This window comes from Penicillium psychrosexuale, assembly GCF_028828465.1.
Source record: "Penicillium psychrosexuale strain IBT 29551 chromosome Unknown utg000003l, whole genome shotgun sequence".
In the NCBI taxonomy this organism is placed as follows: Eukaryota; Fungi; Ascomycota; class Eurotiomycetes; order Eurotiales; family Aspergillaceae; genus Penicillium; species Penicillium psychrosexuale.
Genome location: NW_026643188.1, coordinates 2,263,819 through 2,285,398, shown reverse-complemented (window position 1 = coordinate 2,285,398; position 21,580 = coordinate 2,263,819). Strand labels below are relative to the sequence as shown.

The 21,580-nt window shown below is 49.0% G+C and overlaps 7 protein-coding genes across 7 annotated transcripts; 3 read left to right on the top strand and 4 right to left on the bottom strand.

The window, feature by feature from the left end:
- Positions 1–83: 83 nt before the first annotated feature.
- Positions 84–2,430, bottom strand: N7518_004787 (putative chromatin remodeling complex subunit (Rsc9); the record flags this gene model as incomplete). Its single annotated transcript, XM_057185714.1, has 3 exons — positions 84–1,939; positions 2,001–2,339; positions 2,397–2,430. 3 exons carry the CDS (start codon positions 2,428–2,430, stop codon positions 84–86), a joined length of 2,229 nt encoding a protein of 742 aa, XP_057042484.1.
- A 1,117-nt stretch (positions 2,431–3,547) lies between these two features.
- On the top strand, positions 3,548–5,169 carry N7518_004786 (uncharacterized protein; the record flags this gene model as incomplete). The annotated part of the gene is made up of 4 exons (XM_057185713.1): positions 3,548–3,766; positions 3,837–3,971; positions 4,036–4,291; positions 4,352–5,169. The coding sequence occupies 4 exons, from the start codon at positions 3,548–3,550 to the stop codon at positions 5,167–5,169; spliced, it is 1,428 nt and encodes a 475-aa protein (XP_057042483.1).
- Positions 5,170–5,327: 158 nt separating this feature from the next.
- Positions 5,328–6,188, bottom strand: N7518_004785 (uncharacterized protein; the record flags this gene model as incomplete). The annotated part of the gene is made up of 1 exon (XM_057185712.1): positions 5,328–6,188. The coding sequence occupies one exon, from the start codon at positions 6,186–6,188 to the stop codon at positions 5,328–5,330; it is 861 nt and encodes a 286-aa protein (XP_057042482.1).
- A 572-nt stretch (positions 6,189–6,760) lies between these two features.
- Positions 6,761–9,420, bottom strand: N7518_004784 (putative C6 finger domain protein; the record flags this gene model as incomplete). Its single annotated transcript, XM_057185711.1, has 5 exons — positions 6,761–7,638; positions 7,697–8,286; positions 8,345–8,788; positions 8,843–8,955; positions 9,022–9,420. The coding sequence occupies 5 exons, from the start codon at positions 9,418–9,420 to the stop codon at positions 6,761–6,763; spliced, it is 2,424 nt and encodes an 807-aa protein (XP_057042481.1).
- Positions 9,421–12,079: 2,659 nt separating this feature from the next.
- Positions 12,080–13,687, top strand: N7518_004783 (copper fist DNA-binding domain-containing protein; the record flags this gene model as incomplete). Its single annotated transcript, XM_057185710.1, has 2 exons — positions 12,080–12,155; positions 12,216–13,687. The coding sequence occupies 2 exons, from the start codon at positions 12,080–12,082 to the stop codon at positions 13,685–13,687; spliced, it is 1,548 nt and encodes a 515-aa protein (XP_057042480.1).
- Positions 13,688–16,541: 2,854 nt separating this feature from the next.
- Positions 16,542–18,990, top strand: N7518_004782 (transcriptional regulator family TF; the record flags this gene model as incomplete). Its single annotated transcript, XM_057185709.1, has 6 exons — positions 16,542–16,591; positions 16,643–17,006; positions 17,073–17,280; positions 17,334–17,365; positions 17,421–18,732; positions 18,821–18,990. The coding sequence occupies 6 exons, from the start codon at positions 16,542–16,544 to the stop codon at positions 18,988–18,990; spliced, it is 2,136 nt and encodes a 711-aa protein (XP_057042479.1).
- Positions 18,991–19,345: 355 nt separating this feature from the next.
- Positions 19,346–20,526, bottom strand: N7518_004781 (uncharacterized protein; the record flags this gene model as incomplete). The annotated part of the gene is made up of 5 exons (XM_057185708.1): positions 19,346–19,647; positions 19,697–19,770; positions 19,824–20,068; positions 20,137–20,384; positions 20,451–20,526. 5 exons carry the CDS (start codon positions 20,524–20,526, stop codon positions 19,346–19,348), a joined length of 945 nt encoding a protein of 314 aa, XP_057042478.1.
- Positions 20,527–21,580: the final 1,054 nt, after the last annotated feature.

Here is a 21,580-nt window from a genome sequence, read left to right as displayed (position 1 = left end):
AGGGTATTAATCGTACAGAGATATTGATTCATGATAAACGAAAAAGAAGCCGTTGCGACACCGGAAAACATGTAATAGGAAATTTAATAGTCTACCTCCTTCTCAATCACCATGATTAACTCGGTAAGCTCCTTGCGCAGCGCACGATTTCGGTCCCAGACTTCGACGATCTTGGGGCGCTGGCTCGTGAAGCAGGCCTTCTTCCAGGGAAGTCCACCATATTTGGACGTGGTCCGATTCGGCAGGCCCCGGGCGATGTTGCGCAGCACCAACGCAGCCTTATAGGCCACGCCAAATGGCTCGCCCTTTTCATTGATCGGTGTATCCATGTAATACCATTTGCGGACGATTCGCTCTTGGAGAACCACACGCTTGGCGGTTGTGGGCTGCGCGTCGGCGGGGCGGTCTTCGGGCAAATGCGACGAAACATGACCGGCCACCATGGATGTGTTGGCGCTGGGCCCAGATGCTCGGAACCGTGTGCAGTGGTCCCATTGGCACGTATGGATGGGAGAATCTGCGGGATCAAGCTTATACTGGCCGGGAGTTTCTGTGGGTTCCAGGGACATATGGTCGCCGAAAACATGGTTCCGGAGATCTGTCGGAGATGTGAACGCACGCTGACACATCTTTGAGGGCTTTGAATTGTCAGCCCATCTGCAATAGGAATAGGGGAAGCCCTCGAATGTGTGCGCAGTTTCTAGAGGTCGGATGCCCTTGATAATGAATTTGGTGGCAGTGCCGGGGCCATTGATGACCTGGGCCTGGGCATTTGTGAATGTGTTGCTGACGTTTTTGATAAACTCTGCAGCGGGGAGAACGCCCCCTCCAGTGACACGGGGATCCGCGAATCGGCTCTGGTAGGCCTGCCATAAAGCGATCTGTGTGATCTCGCATTCTGAATCCTCGATGAAACAGCAACGGAGCCATTGGGAGCTTCGCTCTGGTTCGGACAGTTCCATGAGCTTTTCCAAAAGCTCGGGGGATACACGGGGAATGTCAGTGGGTGGAGGTGCAACTTTTTCTTCCTGGAGGACAGTTTCTTTTTTGGTGGGTCGTGCTTCATAGGTCAAAAGCGCGATCATGCGAGGAACAAAGACGATTGGGAAATTGACAACATCCATCAATGTCTCGATATTGTCATGACTGAGCGTGTATTGATACCAAAAGTCCAGTGCACCACTCAGAATATCCTTGTCAAGGTCAAGGAGCGTGTGATAATACATCTGCTGGAGAGTCGGTCTGGTCAGGGTTTCCATGGCCCTGTTTGCATCCGCATCGTCCAGCTCAGTGCCGAAGTGTGTCAACGCCCACAAAGACCGCACAACGTGTGCGCGGTCTGGAGAGTCAAGGCAATTCACCAAAGAAATCCACAGCGGATCTTCAGGGTCAGTTCGCAAGAATTTGGTGACCTCCTCCGCGATATCTAGTGCATCATTTTTGATTTCATTCAGTCGCGGTTGATTGGGAGCATTGATCAAGATGACCAAGAAATCCCGCAATAGACCATTTGCATAACGCGACACATAAAACGCGTTCTCTTTCAGGAGCACCATGTTTCGCAAAACTAACGTGGCCTCTTTGATGTTTCTCAACCGATGATTGAAGTCGTAGGTCTCAAGGCTGTCGTCCGGGAGGTTCACTGGGATTTTGCTAATTTTATCCAGAATATCCCGGGTACCATGTAACGAATTGAGCACATTGACACGGTCTGTCGGCTTCCGGGGATCATACTGGAATTCCCACTTCACTCCCGTGCAGAGTTGTGTGATGTCAAGTGCTTTCTGCATCAAAGTTTCCGCAAGCAAGGGAAATCCTTCAAATTTGAATTTATCCCACCGCTGATTTGAAATTTGTACCAGGTGGTACAGCGCAAAGTCGACTTCGTCTGGAATACCTGACTGCAGGCCATAATGGGCACGTTTGTATATGTGATCCGCTTAACGAGACAAGGCCATCAGTATTTCTAGCCGATTCATGGGATGCATGGGGATACTGACTTCTTGGAACCTCGAGATATCTCAACGGGAAATAAGGGTCTTGATAATCCAATTGCCGGGGCATTTTCGAAGGGTCACGCACATGGGAAAACATGAGCGGTCGGTTCCCTGGGGTCGGGACTTCCCTCGTCGACATGGGCACCTGTCGATTGTCTTTTCCTTCCCAGCTATCGACTGCGAACTGCGCGCTTTGGGGATTGGCGGCCGGATTCATGTTTACATGATGGGGGCTGGTCGGTGGTTGTGGTGATGTGAGCCCATGATGGGTGTGTGATCGACGGGCAGGGGCTGTATCGGGGATGAAGGGTTGGTTGATTTTTGGAGCATGGCGTAAGCCCTCTGTGGGTGGTGTTAGTATAGGTACCACACCTGTCTGCTGAGAGATGGCAGTCTTACGTCGCAGCGAGGTGCGAGGGGTAGAGGCAGACATGGTGCTGCTAAAGGAACGCGACAGCGTTGCGCCGTTCACGTTTTCAAACGCAGGGGGTGGTTCGGTTCTTGCAACGGATGAGATCAACAAACTTGACCTCGAGAATCCGAGAGGGAATCGGAGACAAGATCCTCTGGTCCCAAGATCAAAGACTTTAAAGAGACGGCTCGAGGAATGCTGCCCTTGATACGTCTTTATGTGCAAACGAGTCGAGCAGAAAAAATTGCAGGGGCGTCAAACTTGCGACTTCCTGGGGCTGCTTCAGGGTCCGAGTACAAAGGCGATAGAATGTTGATTCTGACCGAAAGAGGTGATGGCGACGGCCAGTGACTGTGGCTCGGCTTGAGTCGCAGGTTTCGCGCGTTCAAACCTGAGAACACTGGATGCGACGGTGAAAAGAGCAAAGTGCTCAGCAGCAACGGCAGTTTTAAGGGAGTAGTAAATTTGCGCGTCGGCGATCAAAGTCAGCGATACGTTTCAAAAGTAAAATAATCGTCAATGCCTTGCGGCCCTGGAGGGCTAGAGCTGGGCTTGCGATCAACGGCACTGATCAGCCAAAAGTCCGCGCTTGTCCAGAGCGCGTTATCGGATTATTGGTTGTTCCTATTGATGACTCAGCGATGTATGTATTGGGGCCTCAGGCTGTCACATTCTTCAATAATTGTTATTTTGTCCACAGACACAATAGAAACAATAGAGACAATGACCAGTCTTCATGTCCTGATTGTGTTCTATGCTCATGCTCTCTTTTGGAATGGTCCAGCCAACGAAGCTGACAATTTTGATTGATTGACTGGTCAGCTACATAGAGTGTTCCTGGGGTAACAGTCATATCTTTTCGAGTCTCAACATGACTTTCAAGAACTTGAATATTTTGAAATGAGATACAAGGCAAGGCATACATTAACCTTGCAGCAAGTGGTTTAGCTACACTCTAGTTATACATGGTAATGGGGTGGGCAATGCTAATTAGTGGGAGTGCTGACGGAGAGTTCTCTCAATCTCGCCCTCATCATGAACATCATTTCACTAGCCACCACGCTCATTCTTCATCTATATTATATCCATCGATGACTCCTCGGTCTTTACTCTTTGTTAATTGCTCTCAGTCTATAGGATGCAGCATCTACAGCCACCCATCATCCCTCCTCAGGTCCTTCGCTTAGCCATTGCCAAGTTCTCTCATACAACCACTGCCATCGACCATGTCGGTCCATTGACCTGGAATCATGTCCCTGGAAATGGAGACCTCGCTTGCATCTTTGAGAAGTTTCTCGATTCCGGATCTGTGCCATCGAGGATGATTCAGAAAGTGGTTCGAGGTGATGGTATCCTGGTACACTCCCACTTACACATAAAGCTTGACAAGAGTCAGTAATGCTTAACATCTGGGTTATCGAATTTAGGAGCAGCTTGATCTCGTATTCTTCACTCGCATGGCAGGAATGCAGGCCCGGCTCATTCCACCCCCAAGGTCACACTTTGCTGTCGTAGTAAAGTCGCCTTGTCTTGCAATCAAGTATCCTCACGGTGAAACACATGTGTGTATATTCTGATATCACTTTGGGTGGTGATTCCTAACTAAACCGTCTTGTAACTCTGCAGATTCGTCGGTTTCAGATCAAGTTCACAACAGAGCGTGACTACTTCATGGCCTTGACTCTTCTAGGCGAAATCAACTGTCCATTGACAGAAGGCAAAATACCAGTCCCAGCAATACAACGACTCCCTTCAGTGTCATCATGGACGTCGGGGCATCTCTCTTCAATTGCCCCCCGGACTGCAAATACGGCGGCAACTTCAACTAGCAGCAATGGAGTCCACTTCTACCCCACGGGAGCGTTGGGGTCTGGAAGGACAAGTATGTAACGATTCCTCTGACCATCGCTCGAGCAGCTATCTCACACTTTGACTTCGATAGCACCCATTCGAGCATCTTCTCCCGCAAGTACTATTTCACACCCTGTGTCCAGATTGGGCCATGTGCCAGCTCTCAACCTCCCATCCCAAAGCATGGGACCGGTAGATCTATCTCAACCACTGCATGCATCTGCTCTCGCACACATCTCAAACCAGGAACCCGAGCCACGAAGCTCTCAGCTTTCCACCATATCTGCAATCCATGACGTCGACCAGTTAAACCAGATGCTCCCTCCTAAGCGAGATCTGCCCTTCTCAAAGCCAACTGCAAGAAAACCGCGCGCTGCAAGCTTGTCTCGAACAGCACAGAAGCATCCCCAGTCAGCTCCGCCGCCAAGTTCTCAACCCACTGAGCCAAACAAAAACCCAGAACCTCATCCACCTCGTCTTGAGGTCGAACCCAATAATCATTATAATTTGCCCGACCCGGATTCCCAACTCTTGTCCCAAACAAATGCTTGTCCCGAGGCGAGCCAGCCATTATTGCTCTATGAAGAGCCCCCTGCTTCTCAAAACACAGCTCCGGTCTGTGAATCCGCCGAACAGATATCTCAAGTACCTAGCGTTCAGGATACATCGCAAACCCAGAATAATCAAACTACCTTGAACTCCAACCATAATCCGGCCAGCAAGCCAAACGATGAAGCACGCACCATGACCGAAGACCATCTTGCCCGGTATCTTTCTTCACCAACTGCTGAGCGAATTGCCTTTCTCGAGCACTGGATGTGCGAGTTGATTGACGATGACAGTTTTATGACTCTGTGCGAGGATGTGGATGGAACATGGAGGCGATTTGCATTCGGACAAAGGCAATGAGGGATGACTGCTATTCGCTTGTTCTCTGCAATACCGTATCTTATATTCCTAGTATCTTATTTTCCTAGCTTATATCATATCATAACATATCAAGTCCTGTATTGTCATGTCATGCTATATGGAGAAATTCAACTCGATCTTCATTGTGTATGGGATGTTCAAGCGACAAACTGGAAAAATGACGCATCATCGATGTCTTCAACGCGCTTTACCTCTGAATAACTACCTTTAAGAACATCGACTTTATAGTAGAAAAGACCATCATTCAGAACAAACATGCTTGGCAGACCCTTCGGAATTAAAAAAAGACCCCCGTCCGGCTCGGAACTATATCCAATAGTGTAATGGAGCTTGCACCGAGAACATCGATCGAACCTAGTATGTCCCTTGCAGCCTTCATCCAGGTACGCGGCAATACTAGGTTCCATCAGAACGACCAGATATTTACCCTCATAGGAGCGGATCCTTGTCTTCCCATCATGTTCAGAGAGCTGAAAACACGTCCCATCACTGTACGGGTTGCCACCAAAATATAGCTTGGTTTCCAGCTCCCCAGCATCACCGGACCAGATACTATCACCGGTAATGGGATATAACGAAAACCATTTATCGGGGTGGTAGAGATCGACTCCGTCCGCGGAAATGGGATTGCGCGGATCAATGACAGGATTTGAAATTGACGGGGGAATGGGAGGTTCGGCATCGCCGTAGTCTCCCGCTGGGTCAATTTGGACTTTGATAGCGTCATGGGTGTGGTCCGTCCACTGCCCGTCCTGGGCTAGGTACCGCGACCCATTGCGGATGTAAAATACGTCTCCTTCATAGTCGGGATAGTCAGTGAGAGCGCCGACGTATGTGCGATTATGAATTATCGTTTCTCCGTCGTCGGAAAGGTAGAACAAAGCACCACGCGCATGGTAGTCTCTGCATATCTCGAAGTTGTTGCCGTGATAGTGAATGGCAAGATATTGGCCAGTGACGATAAATCCGAATGGCTTGTCAAAGCCTTCATCCTCCATGTGGGGTACTTCGACACTAGCAAAGAACTGATCAAGATTAGCATAGCTATTTGACTCATTGAGGTAGTGTCTATACGGGGAGGTCAAAGCAACAGGAATAGTGGCGTGGTCGTAAGTAAAGGTGGGACAAGGGAAACCCTACGCAGTACTATAGAGGCTTTCCTGTCAGCCGAGCCTTAGACAGCCCCTAGTAAAAGTGGTAGTCTGTGGTGAAACGGCAGCGAGATGCAGGAGAGAATTGACAGTCGCCTTGTTTGTTGAGTTTGCATCGAACCGGTAATTTCGAAATTTCGAAACTCTTTGAGTAAGCCACCTCGCGCCTGGAATTGGATACATATATAGATCATATATAAACGATATTCCATTCAAGAGCTAGATCCCCTCTTTTTGACCGAGACACGACTACAACATAAGATATAAAAGATATCATCGAAGCTTGAGCCATAGGGAAGCCCAGCCAACGCAAATATTACATAATGAGAAACAATTTCTGAGGGGCCTCCTTTATTCAGACAAAAAAAGTAGACACACAAGGATTAAGCGGAAAAGACGGGGCTTGATCGCGAAACAACTCAACGTGTACGACGGTAGATCAACCCAGAGAAGACGTTCAGGTAGCCCTCCTTAGTGAGCATAGTGAAGTCAACAACAACACGACCCGACCCGCTCTGCGACTGGGCCAACTGAGGAGCAATATTCTGCTCCGTTTCGCCATGCTCATTGGAAATACCTGGCGGGGGCGTGGACGGCGCATTCTGACCAACAGAGCCCTCGGCGCCGACAGCAAGATCAGCAAGGTGCTGAAGAGAACGCTGCTCATTGGGGCCCATCACAGGCTGCTGGGACTTGGGGAGACCGCCGAGCTCAGCTTCCTGGAGCTGGCTCTCCTGGGACTTGATACGGCGCCACTCAAGGAAGATGCGGATCTTGGCATCCCATTCCGGGGTGCTGAAGATATTGTCGAACTCGGAACCCTTTGCTGCACGCTTGGAGCGGTAGTCGAGGATCTCTTCAACTTTTTCGAGGGTAGCCCAGCATTCGGTTGCGTGTTCTGGGAGAACGGTCGCCTCGAGAAGAGTCATTGAGGCGAGGGCGAGACTGTGAAGATCAAAGGGTGATGGGAGGCGGGATTGCATGGTTGACTTGTGCATCTCGTTGATTACCTCCTGCGCGCAGAAGATGATCTCGTACGGGCTGTATACAAAGACGTGACGCTTGATGAGCAACCGGACGGTCCAGTAAAGTTGTGCTTGGAGACTTTCGTAAAGTGGGCGAGTGGTAGAGTTCTCGGGTAGCTCGTGGATCTGGAATATGTCCTCCATCTCCGCTAGACGCTCCAGAGACGAGACTAGGTTCGCGCCGATGATACGACCCAGGCCGGAGTTAGTCTGGCAGACGTTGTGGTCGACATTGACCAAAGTGACCATCTCCGAGAGGAACGTCGAGTAAGCTGGAGCGAAAAGAGTCAGTGAAACAGTAAAATTGTAAACCAAGGAAGATCAACATACACGCAATTCCGGTTGTGATTTGACCAACAACCCTTGCATCTTCACGGCCGCCAATCTCATGACCGCCCAGAACGGTGGTATCTGCCACACTCATGGCATACCACCGGGCCAAGATGACCAAAGACACCCAGTTTCGCCGGGTGAGATTGGCATCCGAGTCGACGTCGGGATCCACAGATCGCTTGTTCTTCAGCTGGCCTTGGCTCTTGGCCAAATCGTATCCGAGCTTGTTAGCGGCTTGGACTAGGCTGCCCTTGGGTATACCATCTTTGAGAACAAAATTATCCGGTCCACGCGTGTCACAGTCGATGATCATCAGCAAAAGAGACTGAAGCCAGATAAGGTTGACGGGGGTTGTATGGATGATTAATGGCTGGCGAGTGTGGAACATGAGGAGATCCTGAGCATTATCAAAGCCATTAATCTTCTCGAAATTGCCAGCCACACGAGACATGTCAGTTCGGGTAACGCTGTACAATGCATGGCAGAAAATTTCCTGTGCCTCGCGATTGCATTGGTGCAAAAGCTCCAATGTTCGCTCCTTGGTGTGGGGAAGAATTGGCAGCAGGGTGTGAATCTTCTGATAGTAACTGCGATCCGATATGAGGTTAGTTTCTCATCATTACGAGGATTACACATTGCACGTACGCATCAAGAGCTCCTTCATCCAGAGTCACTGGTGTCATATCATCATCACCTTCATGCTTTGGCAAATCCGTCATCTCAAGGCCGCTTGGGAGGTCATTCTCATGACCCGTGGGGCTCCAGAACAGATTACCAGGTCTCGGTGCGCTACCGTTGGCGACGGCTGGGTTGTACGGGTCTGCCGCTGTCTCGGACGCGTCGAAGGCATTTTGTGATACGCGAGCGTTGAAAGAAGGTTGTGCAAACGAGGAACTGGGGAGACCTTCGAAGACCGAGTAAGTCCTCTTGCGATTGCCCGAGGTCGATTCCACTGGCGAAGCGAAATCCTGGTACCCTCTCGGTAGCGATACCTCGTTCATGGACTGGTAGGGCACGTCAGGCTGCACGATCCCTGGTTGCATCTGGTTCTCTAGAGTATGGAGTCGCTCGGCAAGTTCTTTGATATACCTGTGTCTCTGTCAGCGCTGGCGATTCTTGTAGTGGTGCACTTGTTGTTCCTACCCTTTACTAGGGCCGCGTTTCATCGGGACGCGACTGAACTGGCACACAACGCCGAGGCGTCTGCAGTTGGAGCATGTTTCAAGGCCGGTTTCCGAGCTTGCATCGCATCGAACCTGTAAAAGAAAACGCGTCTTAGCTTTTGAGGTTCACAATCGCGTTTGGGGGAGTTATTATCGTACTTTCTTTCGCCGGCACTCGTCGCAAGCCCTTGAGATCTTCGATCGTTTGCGCGCACTCTGTTCGCCATAGCTCAAGTCGTGGTTGGGGTCGACGCCAACCTGTTGACTTGGGGGGAACTGGAGCATGTGCTGATGCTGGTGTTGATCCTCCGACGAGGTTCGACCCATGTCGGCAGCATTCGAGGAACCCAACACCATGGACTGGCCATGATGAACACCGTTGTTTGTTTCGCCGAGACCTGGACCGGACGCATCACGCGAAAGTTCTGCGGACAGCAGTTCGTCGGTGGTCATTTGGCGGTTGCCATAATACGAGGGCACACCCTGCGCCATCTGCGCACCGTTAGGAGACGGGTAAGATGGCGCCGGAGGCATATCAGACTGCTCGCGAGAGTTCATTGTGTGGGATAAAACTGAAAACCTCAAGTAAAATGATGGGTTGTGGGCAAAGCGGGCCTCCGGGGGATGGAGAGAAGATAGTGTAGGACGCGAGATGCAAGAAGTGAAGTTTTAACTAAAATTTCGTGGGGGGTGATTTTCAAGGGGGCTAGCGCGGAGAGCGCCGCATTAAGCAACAACATTTGTACAGAAGTTTCAATGGAATTAGATATTATTTTGAAGCTATATACAGTTGTTTGCTTCCCCGAGTCTTTTTTGATGATCGCACGGAGGACGGCCTTTCGTTTCTGCGTGTCGAACGGATTAATACTATTTCCCCTTCGGCTTCGGATGAACTACCACGTACAAAACGATGTTAGCACCCATGCCATGCCACTTTATTCCAGGGGGCAGTGAGTATCAATCATGCTCTCAAGACGTCGAATGTCATCAGACTTATTCACACTGATATTGTTCTGATGCGCGAGATCAGTCAGGTGATTTTCCCCATAGTACTATAAACTCATCGTTCTGAAAACCTAGTGCTACAAGTCCTTGATTACTCTACTCGTCCACCCTTAGTGGGAGTAGTGGGAGTCTTATGTTCCTATGGTGTTATATCTACATCCCTATATATTCAAGAGTCTTCGTTGTGAACAAAGACAGAAATTAGTATGGAATTGGCCACAGAAAGATTCAAGAACTACCCAACATCTACCCGACAACCAATTTGGTCGATTTACTAAGTCAAGCGATTCCAGCCTGGTGCCAATAGTGGTATGCTTACCACAAAATGAGGTGGAGTTGCTATTTCTTCATTTGAGATATGTAAAATCAACCAAAGAGTATGAGTATCTCATACTTTCTCGCTATTCGCTATTATTATTCCCCGGATCTGGCTTTTTCGGGGGCAATAACCAGCTATGTGCTAGCTGATATTCAAGATAGAAAAGGCCAGAGCACCATTTTTTTTACTTGGAATCATGTAAAGGGGTGATTGGAGATCAACGTAATGCAATTCAACCAAATTCGACTCCATACATCATATGTTAGATCAGATGATTCAACCTTAATATGTTGTACTGTACAGATGGATAAAGACGAACAAGACCGTACATACGGAATACCACGTAAAGAAACCCAGTATCCACCGCAAGATAGCGATTGGCGGGTAAAAAGATGCAGATCAGGGCCCAAACTCTCTGCAGGCCGCCCGAAGCAGGGACACTGACGCCATCGACCCACTTTTGCGCTATGACATGCATTTTGGTATGGTACTTGTATGTACTCGGTATTTGTCGCACGTAATCTGATATTAACTTTTGATGCACACCTACGTGGACTCCTTCCACTGGATGCTTTTCTCTTTCCTATCATTTTCCATTTCTACTTGTGTGTGCCAAGGACATGTAGGAAAAGATAAACTAGGGAAACTTGCAGGGATTATGGAAAGTTCCTCATGTACCTGGCTCAAGCGCACCCCTGAAACATTATCTCCTATAATAGATTCAGCCCCAGCAACTAGGGTTGCCGTAGCACAAACACAATGTTCCTATGTAAGTATGAGTTGGGATACTCCGTATGCGGCCCCAGATTTAGGTCCGTATTTTGCTAAGTGGGGTGAGTTCGTCAAGACTAGACGCCAATTTTTGTGTACAACATATGTTATAAGGGAAGTTCCATATAGTGGCTACGAGTTCGGTTGCACATACTATATACACCCTGTTGGGGCTGCCAGTTTGGGCGTGAAAAAAAGGCAAAGTTTAAAAAGCGAGAAGAGAGAACGAGGGACAGGAAACAAAACTAGTAGAATAATAGAAGAAAAACTAAATTCATTCTCACGATGTGCGTTGGAACCTCTTAGCAGCGATGGTTCCTACAAGTGGAGTCCAGAAGGATTCAGGTCGAAGAACCGAAGAAGCAGATGTTGTATGATATTGAGTAATAGTACAGTTAATTTACCACCTATTAGCCCATTTATATCAGCATGTACTCAAAACCAGTAAATAAACGCAGGAAAAGCAATAAAAGCAGTAAAAACCAAGTAAAAGTACAATACCAGTCGTCCCTATACATGTCAGTATGGCCCCCCACAAAGACCAGTAGCGCAGCGAAAATCCTCGTTCCATACCATCCCGTTATTAACGGCTGCTGCCCGCCTCCCTTCCCTTCCTCTTTTCTCTTCCTCATTGCGTGTCCAACGTCTTCTTTTATCGAACGCTTTTCATCTTGGCCGCCACTACCGGTACTTGGTGTCCTGTCTAACGGCCGGCGCCAAACGGTGCGTAGGCTTGGTCCCCCCCTCTCTCTCCCTCTCTCTTACTCTCCGATCCCTGACCACCCCCCCTCTCTCTACCTCGCGCCTGAGATACCCTTTGGATTTTCGATTTCTTTTTGTTTTCTGTTCCAATCGAAGACAGTGCGGTGGCTCTTAACGGCATTCTACACTGCTAGTCCGGCGTTCTGTGAACACCGCGCATTGGGACCTTCGACTATACGATTATACCCTTTTGTTCATTTTGTTCTACTCGGCCCGGCCCTCTCGAAGGAGCCGCTGCCAATCGCCTTGACGGCTTGATACCTCGGTCTCTTCAACCGATCTCTTTTATTTCAAACCTTTTATTTTCTCCGATATCCCTCGCGAATCATCGCATGTGTACCTCCCAGTAACACCGCAGCGATGCTCATCGATGGTGAAAAGTATGCTTGTGAGGCTTGCGTCCGGGGTCACCGAGTCAGCAGCTGTCACCACAGTGGTATGCCAATCTGACGCTATCTCAACCTTGTGTGTATATATGCTAACCCCCCCCCTTTAGACCGCCAATTGACCCACATCAACAAAAAAGGCCGCCCAGTCTCTCAATGTACTCACTGCCGCGGCCTACGCAAGTCTCGGACAACCCACACCCAGTGTGATTGCGGCGAAAAGAAGAAGAAGGAAGACTGCCATACCGGCATTTCCCATGGTCGCTGTGGCTGCTGTCATGGCCAGCGCTGCATTTGTGCACTCAAAAAAGAACACCTAGATACTGTGCCTGAAACCAGTCTTGCCTTCCCTCCACCCCCGCTTACGATTGAAACCCCACGGAAACCCCCTCTTACGTCTACCAAATCTGAATCGACACTCACGATTTTCCGCGACGGTCATCATAAACCTGCCCACAAGCATAATGACATGGCTCACAAATGTGGATTGCCTTATACGATCCCGCGATCGCATTCCGTCCACCACCCAACCGACTTACCCCGTCGCTCGGTGGATCATTTGCCGCTAGGCCAGTCGACCTTTATTAAGGATCCTTTCACCCTGTCCGAATTTCCTACCTCACAACATACGTCGCGAAATGGTTCTCCCAACAGCGCGCATCTTTCGGGCGCCGAAGACGATTTGAAACCTGCTCCTCTCGATCACCCGTACCTCGACAACTTCGTTACACCAGCACCTCCCGCTCCATCATTAGACCGATCCCATGATGCGCTGTCGAACCCGATATCTGCCCCTGCAACCATGGACAAATTTCCCCTGGAGCAGATTGTTACCAGTGTTCCTCCACTTGACGTCTCCTCTTTCGCCTCCTTCCCGACCACGAGCAGCAATTCTCCGATCACCTGCATGGCATTCCAAGAATCTTACCCGGAATGTTCCTTCACTTCGCCAGATTCCGATATGCCCCTAGGATCTGCTGGCATCGGTGCTCCCTCGGTCGACTGGTCAAGTTTCCCTCTATACTCCGACGTGCCTGGCGCCACCAGTACGCAAGCTCCTTCATATGCCAGCTTCGATTACACCGCGTACTCCTCGGGTCTTCCACCGCCATCATCATCCGGAGACAATTCGGAGGCTGACGAGTTTGGGACGCTTCCAGGCTTGGGTCATGCTAGCAATGACATGCACGATCTGCACAGCGTGAGCGAAACGTCTGACATGGACCATCTCCGCATCAGCTCTGCATCTTCGTTGATTGGTCTACCTCAGACGCATCTCCTGGCATCCAATGAGCTGGACTCGATCAACATCGATGACTTTCTTAAGTCGACTAATGAGTCCACTGCTGCGCTGGAGCACCAGCTGCAAGTCAGCATGAGCGTGGAGTCGAAACCTGTCTCTGCGCAGGATATCTACACCATGTCGCAGATACCAGCGTACAAGCCCATGACGTCGGCCCCGATTACCAGCGCTCCCTCGCCGCCGCCGCCGGACTCCGTTCCTATCTGGTCTAGCGGTCTTTTTGATGCTAGTTCCACCCCGCCCATGGACGACAACTTCTTCCAACAATCCTGGGTCTAGTAAGAAACAGTGGTCGATGATGATCCTTGCTTATATTATATTCCCCTTATGGTTCTTCTGTCCCGGGGCTTGCTCTCTCGCGGCAATATACCACCACCTCCACACCGTCTTCATGACTATGATGAGAGATGATGATAAATGCCTGATTTGTCTTGTTCCATTAGCCAGTCTAGATTCCTTCCTTGATAGCCATCCAATCTAGAGGGGTTTGCGATTTGGAGACTTGCACGTGCTTGTACATTCTTTGGCTTTTGCTTCCGTACATGCACTTTTTTTGCTCGTTGCTTGCTTTTCGCTGATGTATAGAATTTCTTTGTCTCATTTGTTCTCTTCTTACATGTATAATGACTCGAGTGATACTTCTTTATGCACTCGCCCCCGGACAACGATACCCAGATGCATGCACAGTGCGGATCACAAACCCTGGGATTCGCCTGTGGATGTATGCACCCGATATTTTATTATATAGGGCAACACAGGACGGTAGCTGATATACCTCCCCAAGCCGATGATATCACTAATCACCAATTACCTATCAACTAGGTAAATAGTTTAATACCAAATAAACTACTTTGTGAATTCATCTTCAAAATTACTAGTAGTAACGATCAATGGAAAGAGGATCCCGGCCAGGCAGCGGGGATGTAGCGGTGAGAAAACCTGAGCTACGCCCAGTGACACTCAGCTGCCTCATCGGCAAATTGACTCGTGGATTGGTCAGGTTATACGGAGTATACGGAGTATTTTAGGCCCTAGAGGTTGCCCTCTTGCCCTGAGTACCCAATGATCCAGTTGTAACGCGATCCCTTACTCCGAGACTCTCCCCGCCATTCTAAAACAGTCGAACAACATCTATGTATATCGCACAACTATTTAACACTAATAAGCAATAGATTATTTCTCTACAATATACATATATACTACGTCACACTACTCTACCCTAAATAGAACCAAACAGCTCCACGCTTTGTATGTACACTCCCCGCCTAGCTATATATCTATCCAACGCAACCACGGACATACTTGCATAATATACATTGTACATACCGTGCAACATGGAACCGGGAAACCCCCTATCGGCGCTACCCCATGGCTAAGCATTAGCCAAGACGACGCAAGTCAGGGCTTGGGGCGAGGTAAGTGCGACATTCGTCCGAGGATGCGGTCTGCAGTGTGACTACTGTATGCTGCACCTCTGCTGTGCGAGTAGAATCGCTTGGACCCGGTAATACAGATAGCCGGTTACCGAATATGTACATACAACATAGCGTGAGGTGTATGTGAGTGGATTTGCTTATGCGCCTTGCATATGTGTGGGCCTTCGGTTGAGGATGTACAACAGGGAAGGCATTATGGATCTGGAGGGATAGAGCTGGGTTACTTCTGAGGTCATAGGTTCTACTAGAACAGCCGCGGTATGTGTGTATGTTACTATACGCACAGGTAGGGCTTTCCTATTTGATCTGCCGCCGCTTTTATGAGTACTCAGGCTCAGGCTCACTGAGTAGATGTCAGCACGGACTCAGATCAGTGATCATGCTCAGTTCAGTCACGTGTAGAATGACTGATGCTCAGCCCACCGCAGACTATACCCAGAAGGGATTAGCCCCCATAAGGTCGTTTATACTATGATAGTTAGTTCGTTGATAGTATCGCTGCTGCCCTCATTTTTTGGAGCACTACATCTTATTAAGGAGATACCTCATGACGAAAGGGCGTAGGACGGAGTGGAGAACCCCATCCGGTTCATGATGTTGCTTTCTTTTTTCTAATTCAGAGCGTCTCGAGCTCAAGATTTCTGTTGCGAGGATAAGTATGGAGTTGGCGCGTTGCTTAGTTCAGCGAGTGAATATTCGCTTGGCAAAGCTGAAATGTGTACGTATGGTGACCCCACGGACATCAGTCTAGATATATAAACAAATGCCATGGACAATAATGATAAGTAGACCGATCCATCCGTCCTGATGTAGTCGGTAGTACTCCGTACAGTTGAGTTCATCCGCGGAGTACGTACCTACCGCCTGACGACTGCACTGGGTTGTCCCGCGGAACTCCGAAGGATCGGCCTGGGGTCTTGAGTCCTCAATTGATCCGGGCCCACCGCAGCGATAAGTAGTTTCAAAGAAGTAGGCTATCAATATAGCTTTTTCGGTGCCACCGTGGGGATAAAATGAAAAAAGACTGGCGAGATGATGGTAGGTATAGACCGTATAGTAGCCGGATCAAAGTATTTCTCACTCTATATAATACGAAACGGCTACTTAGACCAGACTCAGTACTCAATGTAGGGCTATTATGGTTTTCAATGCTGAATATTATTGTCTTGTAGTGGTAAAAGCCGCATCATCGGAAACAATTCCCGAGGTGTCTATACGGACGACCAAGATGATTGATCAACTTGGCTCATTGTTATATATATAGCATGTTCCCCTCCAGAATAACAATCATTACTCCGTATATACCTCTGAACTACAACACGTGTTGAATATCCCGCTCACCGTGATAATCACAGGGGCAGGGATCACGTGCATACATATATACTTGTCTACCAGTCTACTTGTATCTAATACAGTAACACACAATGAACTCCCTGAGGCTATCCCTACATTTAGCTACTTGATTGCCTTGGTTCAGAAACATGAACTCCGAAGCATCGCTTATCAACCAGCAAACGGGTCTGCTGACTAAGACCGACCCAACGGGCCGTTTGCGCGGGCGAGTGGGTTTTTGGAGAGACCTAGTCGAGACACGACACTCACGCGACCTATCCCACGCGAGTCTCCATTCCTTTGGAATCTCAACGGCTCCAGTGGCCCCGCGATTCAGTCCGGTTAAATATCTCGATCTATAAACTATGCAAGGTGCTCGTGGATTCCTCTCTTGCGCTTCTTGCCGGCAACGGAAGTAAGTGCGGGGCCTATCGTCAATGAAGTCAACTCACCAATTTCTGGTTAGACTGAAATGTGATCGGAAGGAGCCGTGCGGTAATTGTGCCACGAGAGGTGTTGACTGCGTTTACGCCACTGTATTACGAAGCCGGAACTCTGCTCACACAAGACATGGAAACCAACATCTCTCCGCGCGTATTCGCCAATTAGAGCATCTTGTCGGTACAAGCGTTGCTCCAGGGTCGCCGATTCAAGATGCTGTTGATCCATCGAATATTCAGGAATTGGGGTTCGCCGTTGAAAGCCGTGAGCAAGTTACATCTGACCAAGCACAGTCGAATGATATCGAGGTCAAGCCCGGCCACATGATATCAAACAGCGGTCAGGTGGTGTATGTCTCCGGCATTCACTGGGCAGCGATTTGCAACGAAGTAAAGAACTAAGTCAAAGTCCTGGGAGGCTTTACAATAGGAGCTCATCGTAGTAACAATATCTAGGTTGCAAGCATTAGAGAGCATATCGATCGAGACCACTCGGTAGAGCCTTTGGATTTTCCAGGTCAAATCCAACATGAGGGGGGACCAATGCTCCTCGAGGGGACACACCCTAGCTCCGATCTAGCGGCAGTACTATATGAAATCCCCCCGAGGGATGTGGCTGACAGGCTGGTATCTCGTTACATCAATTCGAATGAGCCGTCTGCTGGTACGAATTTCTTCCCCACTAAACTTGAAGTTACTAACGAATTGCGAATGCAGTGATCATTCATAAGCCCACTTTTGGACAAGAGGTACCTTCATTTCGGTATGAGTATCGTCAGCCCGTGAAAGTAACTCTATCTGCAGTATGCCCGTTTCTGGCTTGAACCCCACAACTTCTCCGCCCCGTGGCTGAGCCTTCTTTTCGGTATCATGTCCATGGGGGTATTCTTCTACGTACGATCACAAGATGACCTTCCGAACGGGTTAGGCAGTCCGCTCAATGCTATGGATGTTTTTCAACGGTGTTCCACGGAATGTCTCATCATATCCAAATATTCTACTATTCCTACAGCCCACACTATGGAAGCGCTGCTGCTCAACATCCAAAACGAGTATGTTCGACGTCGAGATGCTCACTTGGGCGTATGGGTTCTTTGTGGCATTGCTACCAAGCTGGCGATGCGGATGGGATATCATCGAGACCCAGAGCACTACTCACAGATTTCTACCTTCAATGGTGAGATGCGACGTCGTGTCTGGGCGATAATTTTACAACTTGATGCCTTGACTTCATGTCAACTTGGATTGCCTTCCATGATACAAGAATCACAGTGTGATACTCAGCTTCCACACAACCTCATCGACGAAGATTTTGATGCAGACACGATGCGACTGCCACCCTCGCGGCCCCATACCGAGCTAACGCCTGTATCGTACACGATTGCAAAAGCTCAACTTCTGTCCGTATTCCGAACTATTTTCAACGAGGTTTGCCTCGGTCGGGTCGAGGGATATGACGAGATCATGGCTCTTGATCAACGCTTGCTCGCCGTGCAGAGCTCCATCCCACCCCGTTTTCGCATGACTTCGTCCGAAGCATCCGTCACAACGCCTTCTCATTTACTAATTCGGCGTTACAATATTGAACTGCTTTTTCAGAAAGCCCGGTGCTTTTTGCATCGTCACCATATGACAAAGGCTTACCAAGACCCCAAATTCAGTTATTCGCGATCCTCTTGCATCGACGCGGCAATGTCCATCCTTTCACACCAGATGAACATTTTCAAAGAAGTCCACCCTGGTGGTCTTCTTTATCGAGACAAATGGTTTCTCTCTTCTCTTGAGCAGCATGACTTCTTACTTGCATCCATGATCGTCTGTCTTGAACTTGGCTCCCGCGGTTCCGAAGGCTATGCGCCTTCCAGTTCATACGACCGTAATCTTGGGAATTATCGCTCGGAGGAGCTGATTGAAGCCCTCAAAAACTCCCGTCAATTTTGGGCAGAATTCAAAGCGAGTTCCACTGAAGCCCAATTCGGCCTGGATCTTATTTCAGCTATGCTACAGAGAGTTTGCACATCCCAAGAATCTCAGGAAAGTTCCCTTGGGGACTTTCAATCGCTTGGGGACCTTCAAAATCCTATCTCCTCGTACGATCCTTCGTTCTTGCAGGAAGGTATGTTCTTCCCATTCCATCCCGTTGAGTCTTCTATATCGGCAATCCGTAGTCGGATTTCTTTGTCACAAAACATGACGTCTCACAGCCCTCCTTCTAGTAGAACTCTCGCCGCAAAATTCATATCTGGAAGGGATAGAAGCAATGCTCGCTACTCCTAATAATGTCGATTGGGTACGTCTTGATATTCTCCTTTGCTATGACTCCCATTTTGCTCTACAAGTCTCAGTTGCACTTACCACCCTCCGCATGTATTAGGGCCTCTGGGAGACGTTTCTTCAACGCTCTCGTACCGCGTCAGATTCTCAACTTTCGTGAATCCTGGAACAACCTATGAGGAGTGAATCACTAGTCATTGACGAACAAGGAGACATTTGGACAGCCATGCCGTAAGATTCAATGTAAGTGAAGTTGCGGTGTGCGCCCAACTTTATCACCTTTCCTGATTCATAGGCGGAATTGAGCTGATGGTGCTGGCAGAAACTACGGGTCGTAACCTAGCATGTTCGTACCAGTAATGCAACTTGAATTAATGACTAAAAATACTATATCCTAGTATGCCTTTCGTGACAAATGAAAATCAGATGAGTACCTAAGCACTAGTGGCCCACTGTCACATCAAGCGCTTGATCAGGTCCTCACTTTGTTGCCAAAGCTTTTTGTTGGTCTTCGAATCATTGATCCAATTTGCTGCTCGAGAGTCCAATTTACCCACCGGAACGAAATACTGACCTTGTCCCATAATCGGCGCCTTCGGACTGGTGGCGCAGAAAAGAGAATTCAACGCCCCTTCTAGCGGGGTGCTACCAGCTGCAAATTTCATAAGAGTTCGCACGACGCTGCCAATGACGGTCGGATCATGCCTTTGAAGATTCGATCGGACAATACCCGGATGAAGCGAGTATGCGGTAACCCCTGTATATTGTTCAGCATGGGAGTGTCCCTCAAGTCGATGGTAACCTACCCTGAGAACCGTAACGATCGTTCAACTCTTTCGCATCCCGGATACTCGCTTGCTTAGAGTGCCCATACCGTTGCCTTGTAGGATTTAGTGACAGAGCACGGCTTCATTCATCCAGGTGTGCACATACCACAGTTCCGTCATTCCCTTTGTCTCGGTCATATTTACGTCGTCCAGCAACAACGTCTTCGGGCCGAAAAATGCTGCATCACTCGAGACATTGACAACGCGCACACGGTCGGAAGAGCCGGAAGAAGACGCAGTTTTCAAGAGAAGCGGCATCAGGGTTGATGTAAGGACATGAGGCGCCAGATAGTTAACCTGCCACTGTGTCTCGAATCCATCAACGGTAAGTTTGTATGGAACTGTCATGACCTGATGGGGCATTGATAGTTAGTATCAGAGCTGACATTCTGTAGCTTTCTTGAAAGGAGACCACCTACGCCAGCGTTGTTGACCAGTATGTCTAGGCGCGACTCTTCTGTCATGAAACGTAGTGCGGTTGCCCTGACAGATTTCAGGTCTTGCAGGTCCAGCTGAAGAAAACGGAGATCTAGCTGCTTCGCTCCATTTGACTGCGACATCTGCCGGATAGCCTCTTGAACTCGCTCTTGGGAGCGGCCCGCAATGTAAACGCGCGCATTCTTGATAGCAAGCTGCTGCGCAGTTTCATACCCGATCCCAGAATTCCCTGAATGAAGGTAAATGAGTATTCACCGTGTAGCCTCCCAGATAACACAATATAGAAAGAACTCACCTCCAGTAACAATCACGACATAACCACTCAAATCTGGAATGTCTTTTTCCGAAAATTTTGCGTCTCGGGAGTGCATTATTGAGGAATACAACGGACTGGGGAAATACGTGGCTGGCGTTACTTCGACGGTATATGCACCAAACAGCAATGTGTATAATATATTGTAGCGAAGTGCTTTTAATGAACCCAGCACACCAACTGCTATTTAAAGCGTCGAGGGCACGGAAGATCATCGGTGGCTCGTCCGCGGAGCGGGTCTTGCCCCGGTGGAGTGGGTACTAGAGTGGGTCTTGGTCCGCGGAGACATTTCGGCGATAAATTAATCCGCTCCCATGACTCCACTGCTTCGGTCTTCTAGACACAACGCCCGGCATTATTACAGGCAATGTCGGCGTTAACAGCACTTAAGTGCGATTGGAGCTATGGGTTCTAGTATCAGGCTGCTGGCTCCATGGCCGCTTTGTCTAGTGACCATGTCTCGGTTGCCATCCACTAGCCAAGATCCCCGGTCCATTCCTCTGGGGCCTCTCCAGTCTCCCAATTCTCTATCACCAATACTGTAAGGAAGGAAATCTCATCCATGCTCTTATTTTATCCAATCTCCCCCAATGAGGTCCGCTTAAGCGATCCGGAGAACTACTAGAGGATTTACAGCGTTGGCAGCAAGTTTCTTTAGGAGCCTGGTTACTATAGTCCCATTGACACGGCTCTCAAGACTCCTATCCTCCTTAGTGTCATTGATAACGATATTCATAAGACCCGTCGAGCCGCTCTAAGCCCCTTCTTCTCACGCCGGTCCTCGGCCTTGAGGAAGTCATCTGGGCTAAGGCCGATAAGATGTGCAGCGTGATCCAGTCTTCATTGTACAGCCACCAGCAGTCCTTTGACCTCCATGGTGCTGTTCGCGCCCTGACTGTTGATATTATCACAGAGTATAGCTACAATGGATGTTGAAACCAGCTCGACAAACCGGACTTTTTTGCCAGATACCAAGAGGCTATCCGAGCCATTCAAATGATATTTGTCTGGCAGACGTTCCCATTTCTGGTCGTCATCTTCAATATAGTTCCAGAGTGGCTTTTTAACCGACTGTTAGACAGCCTCAGAAAGTGGGACGATGGTTTGGCTGT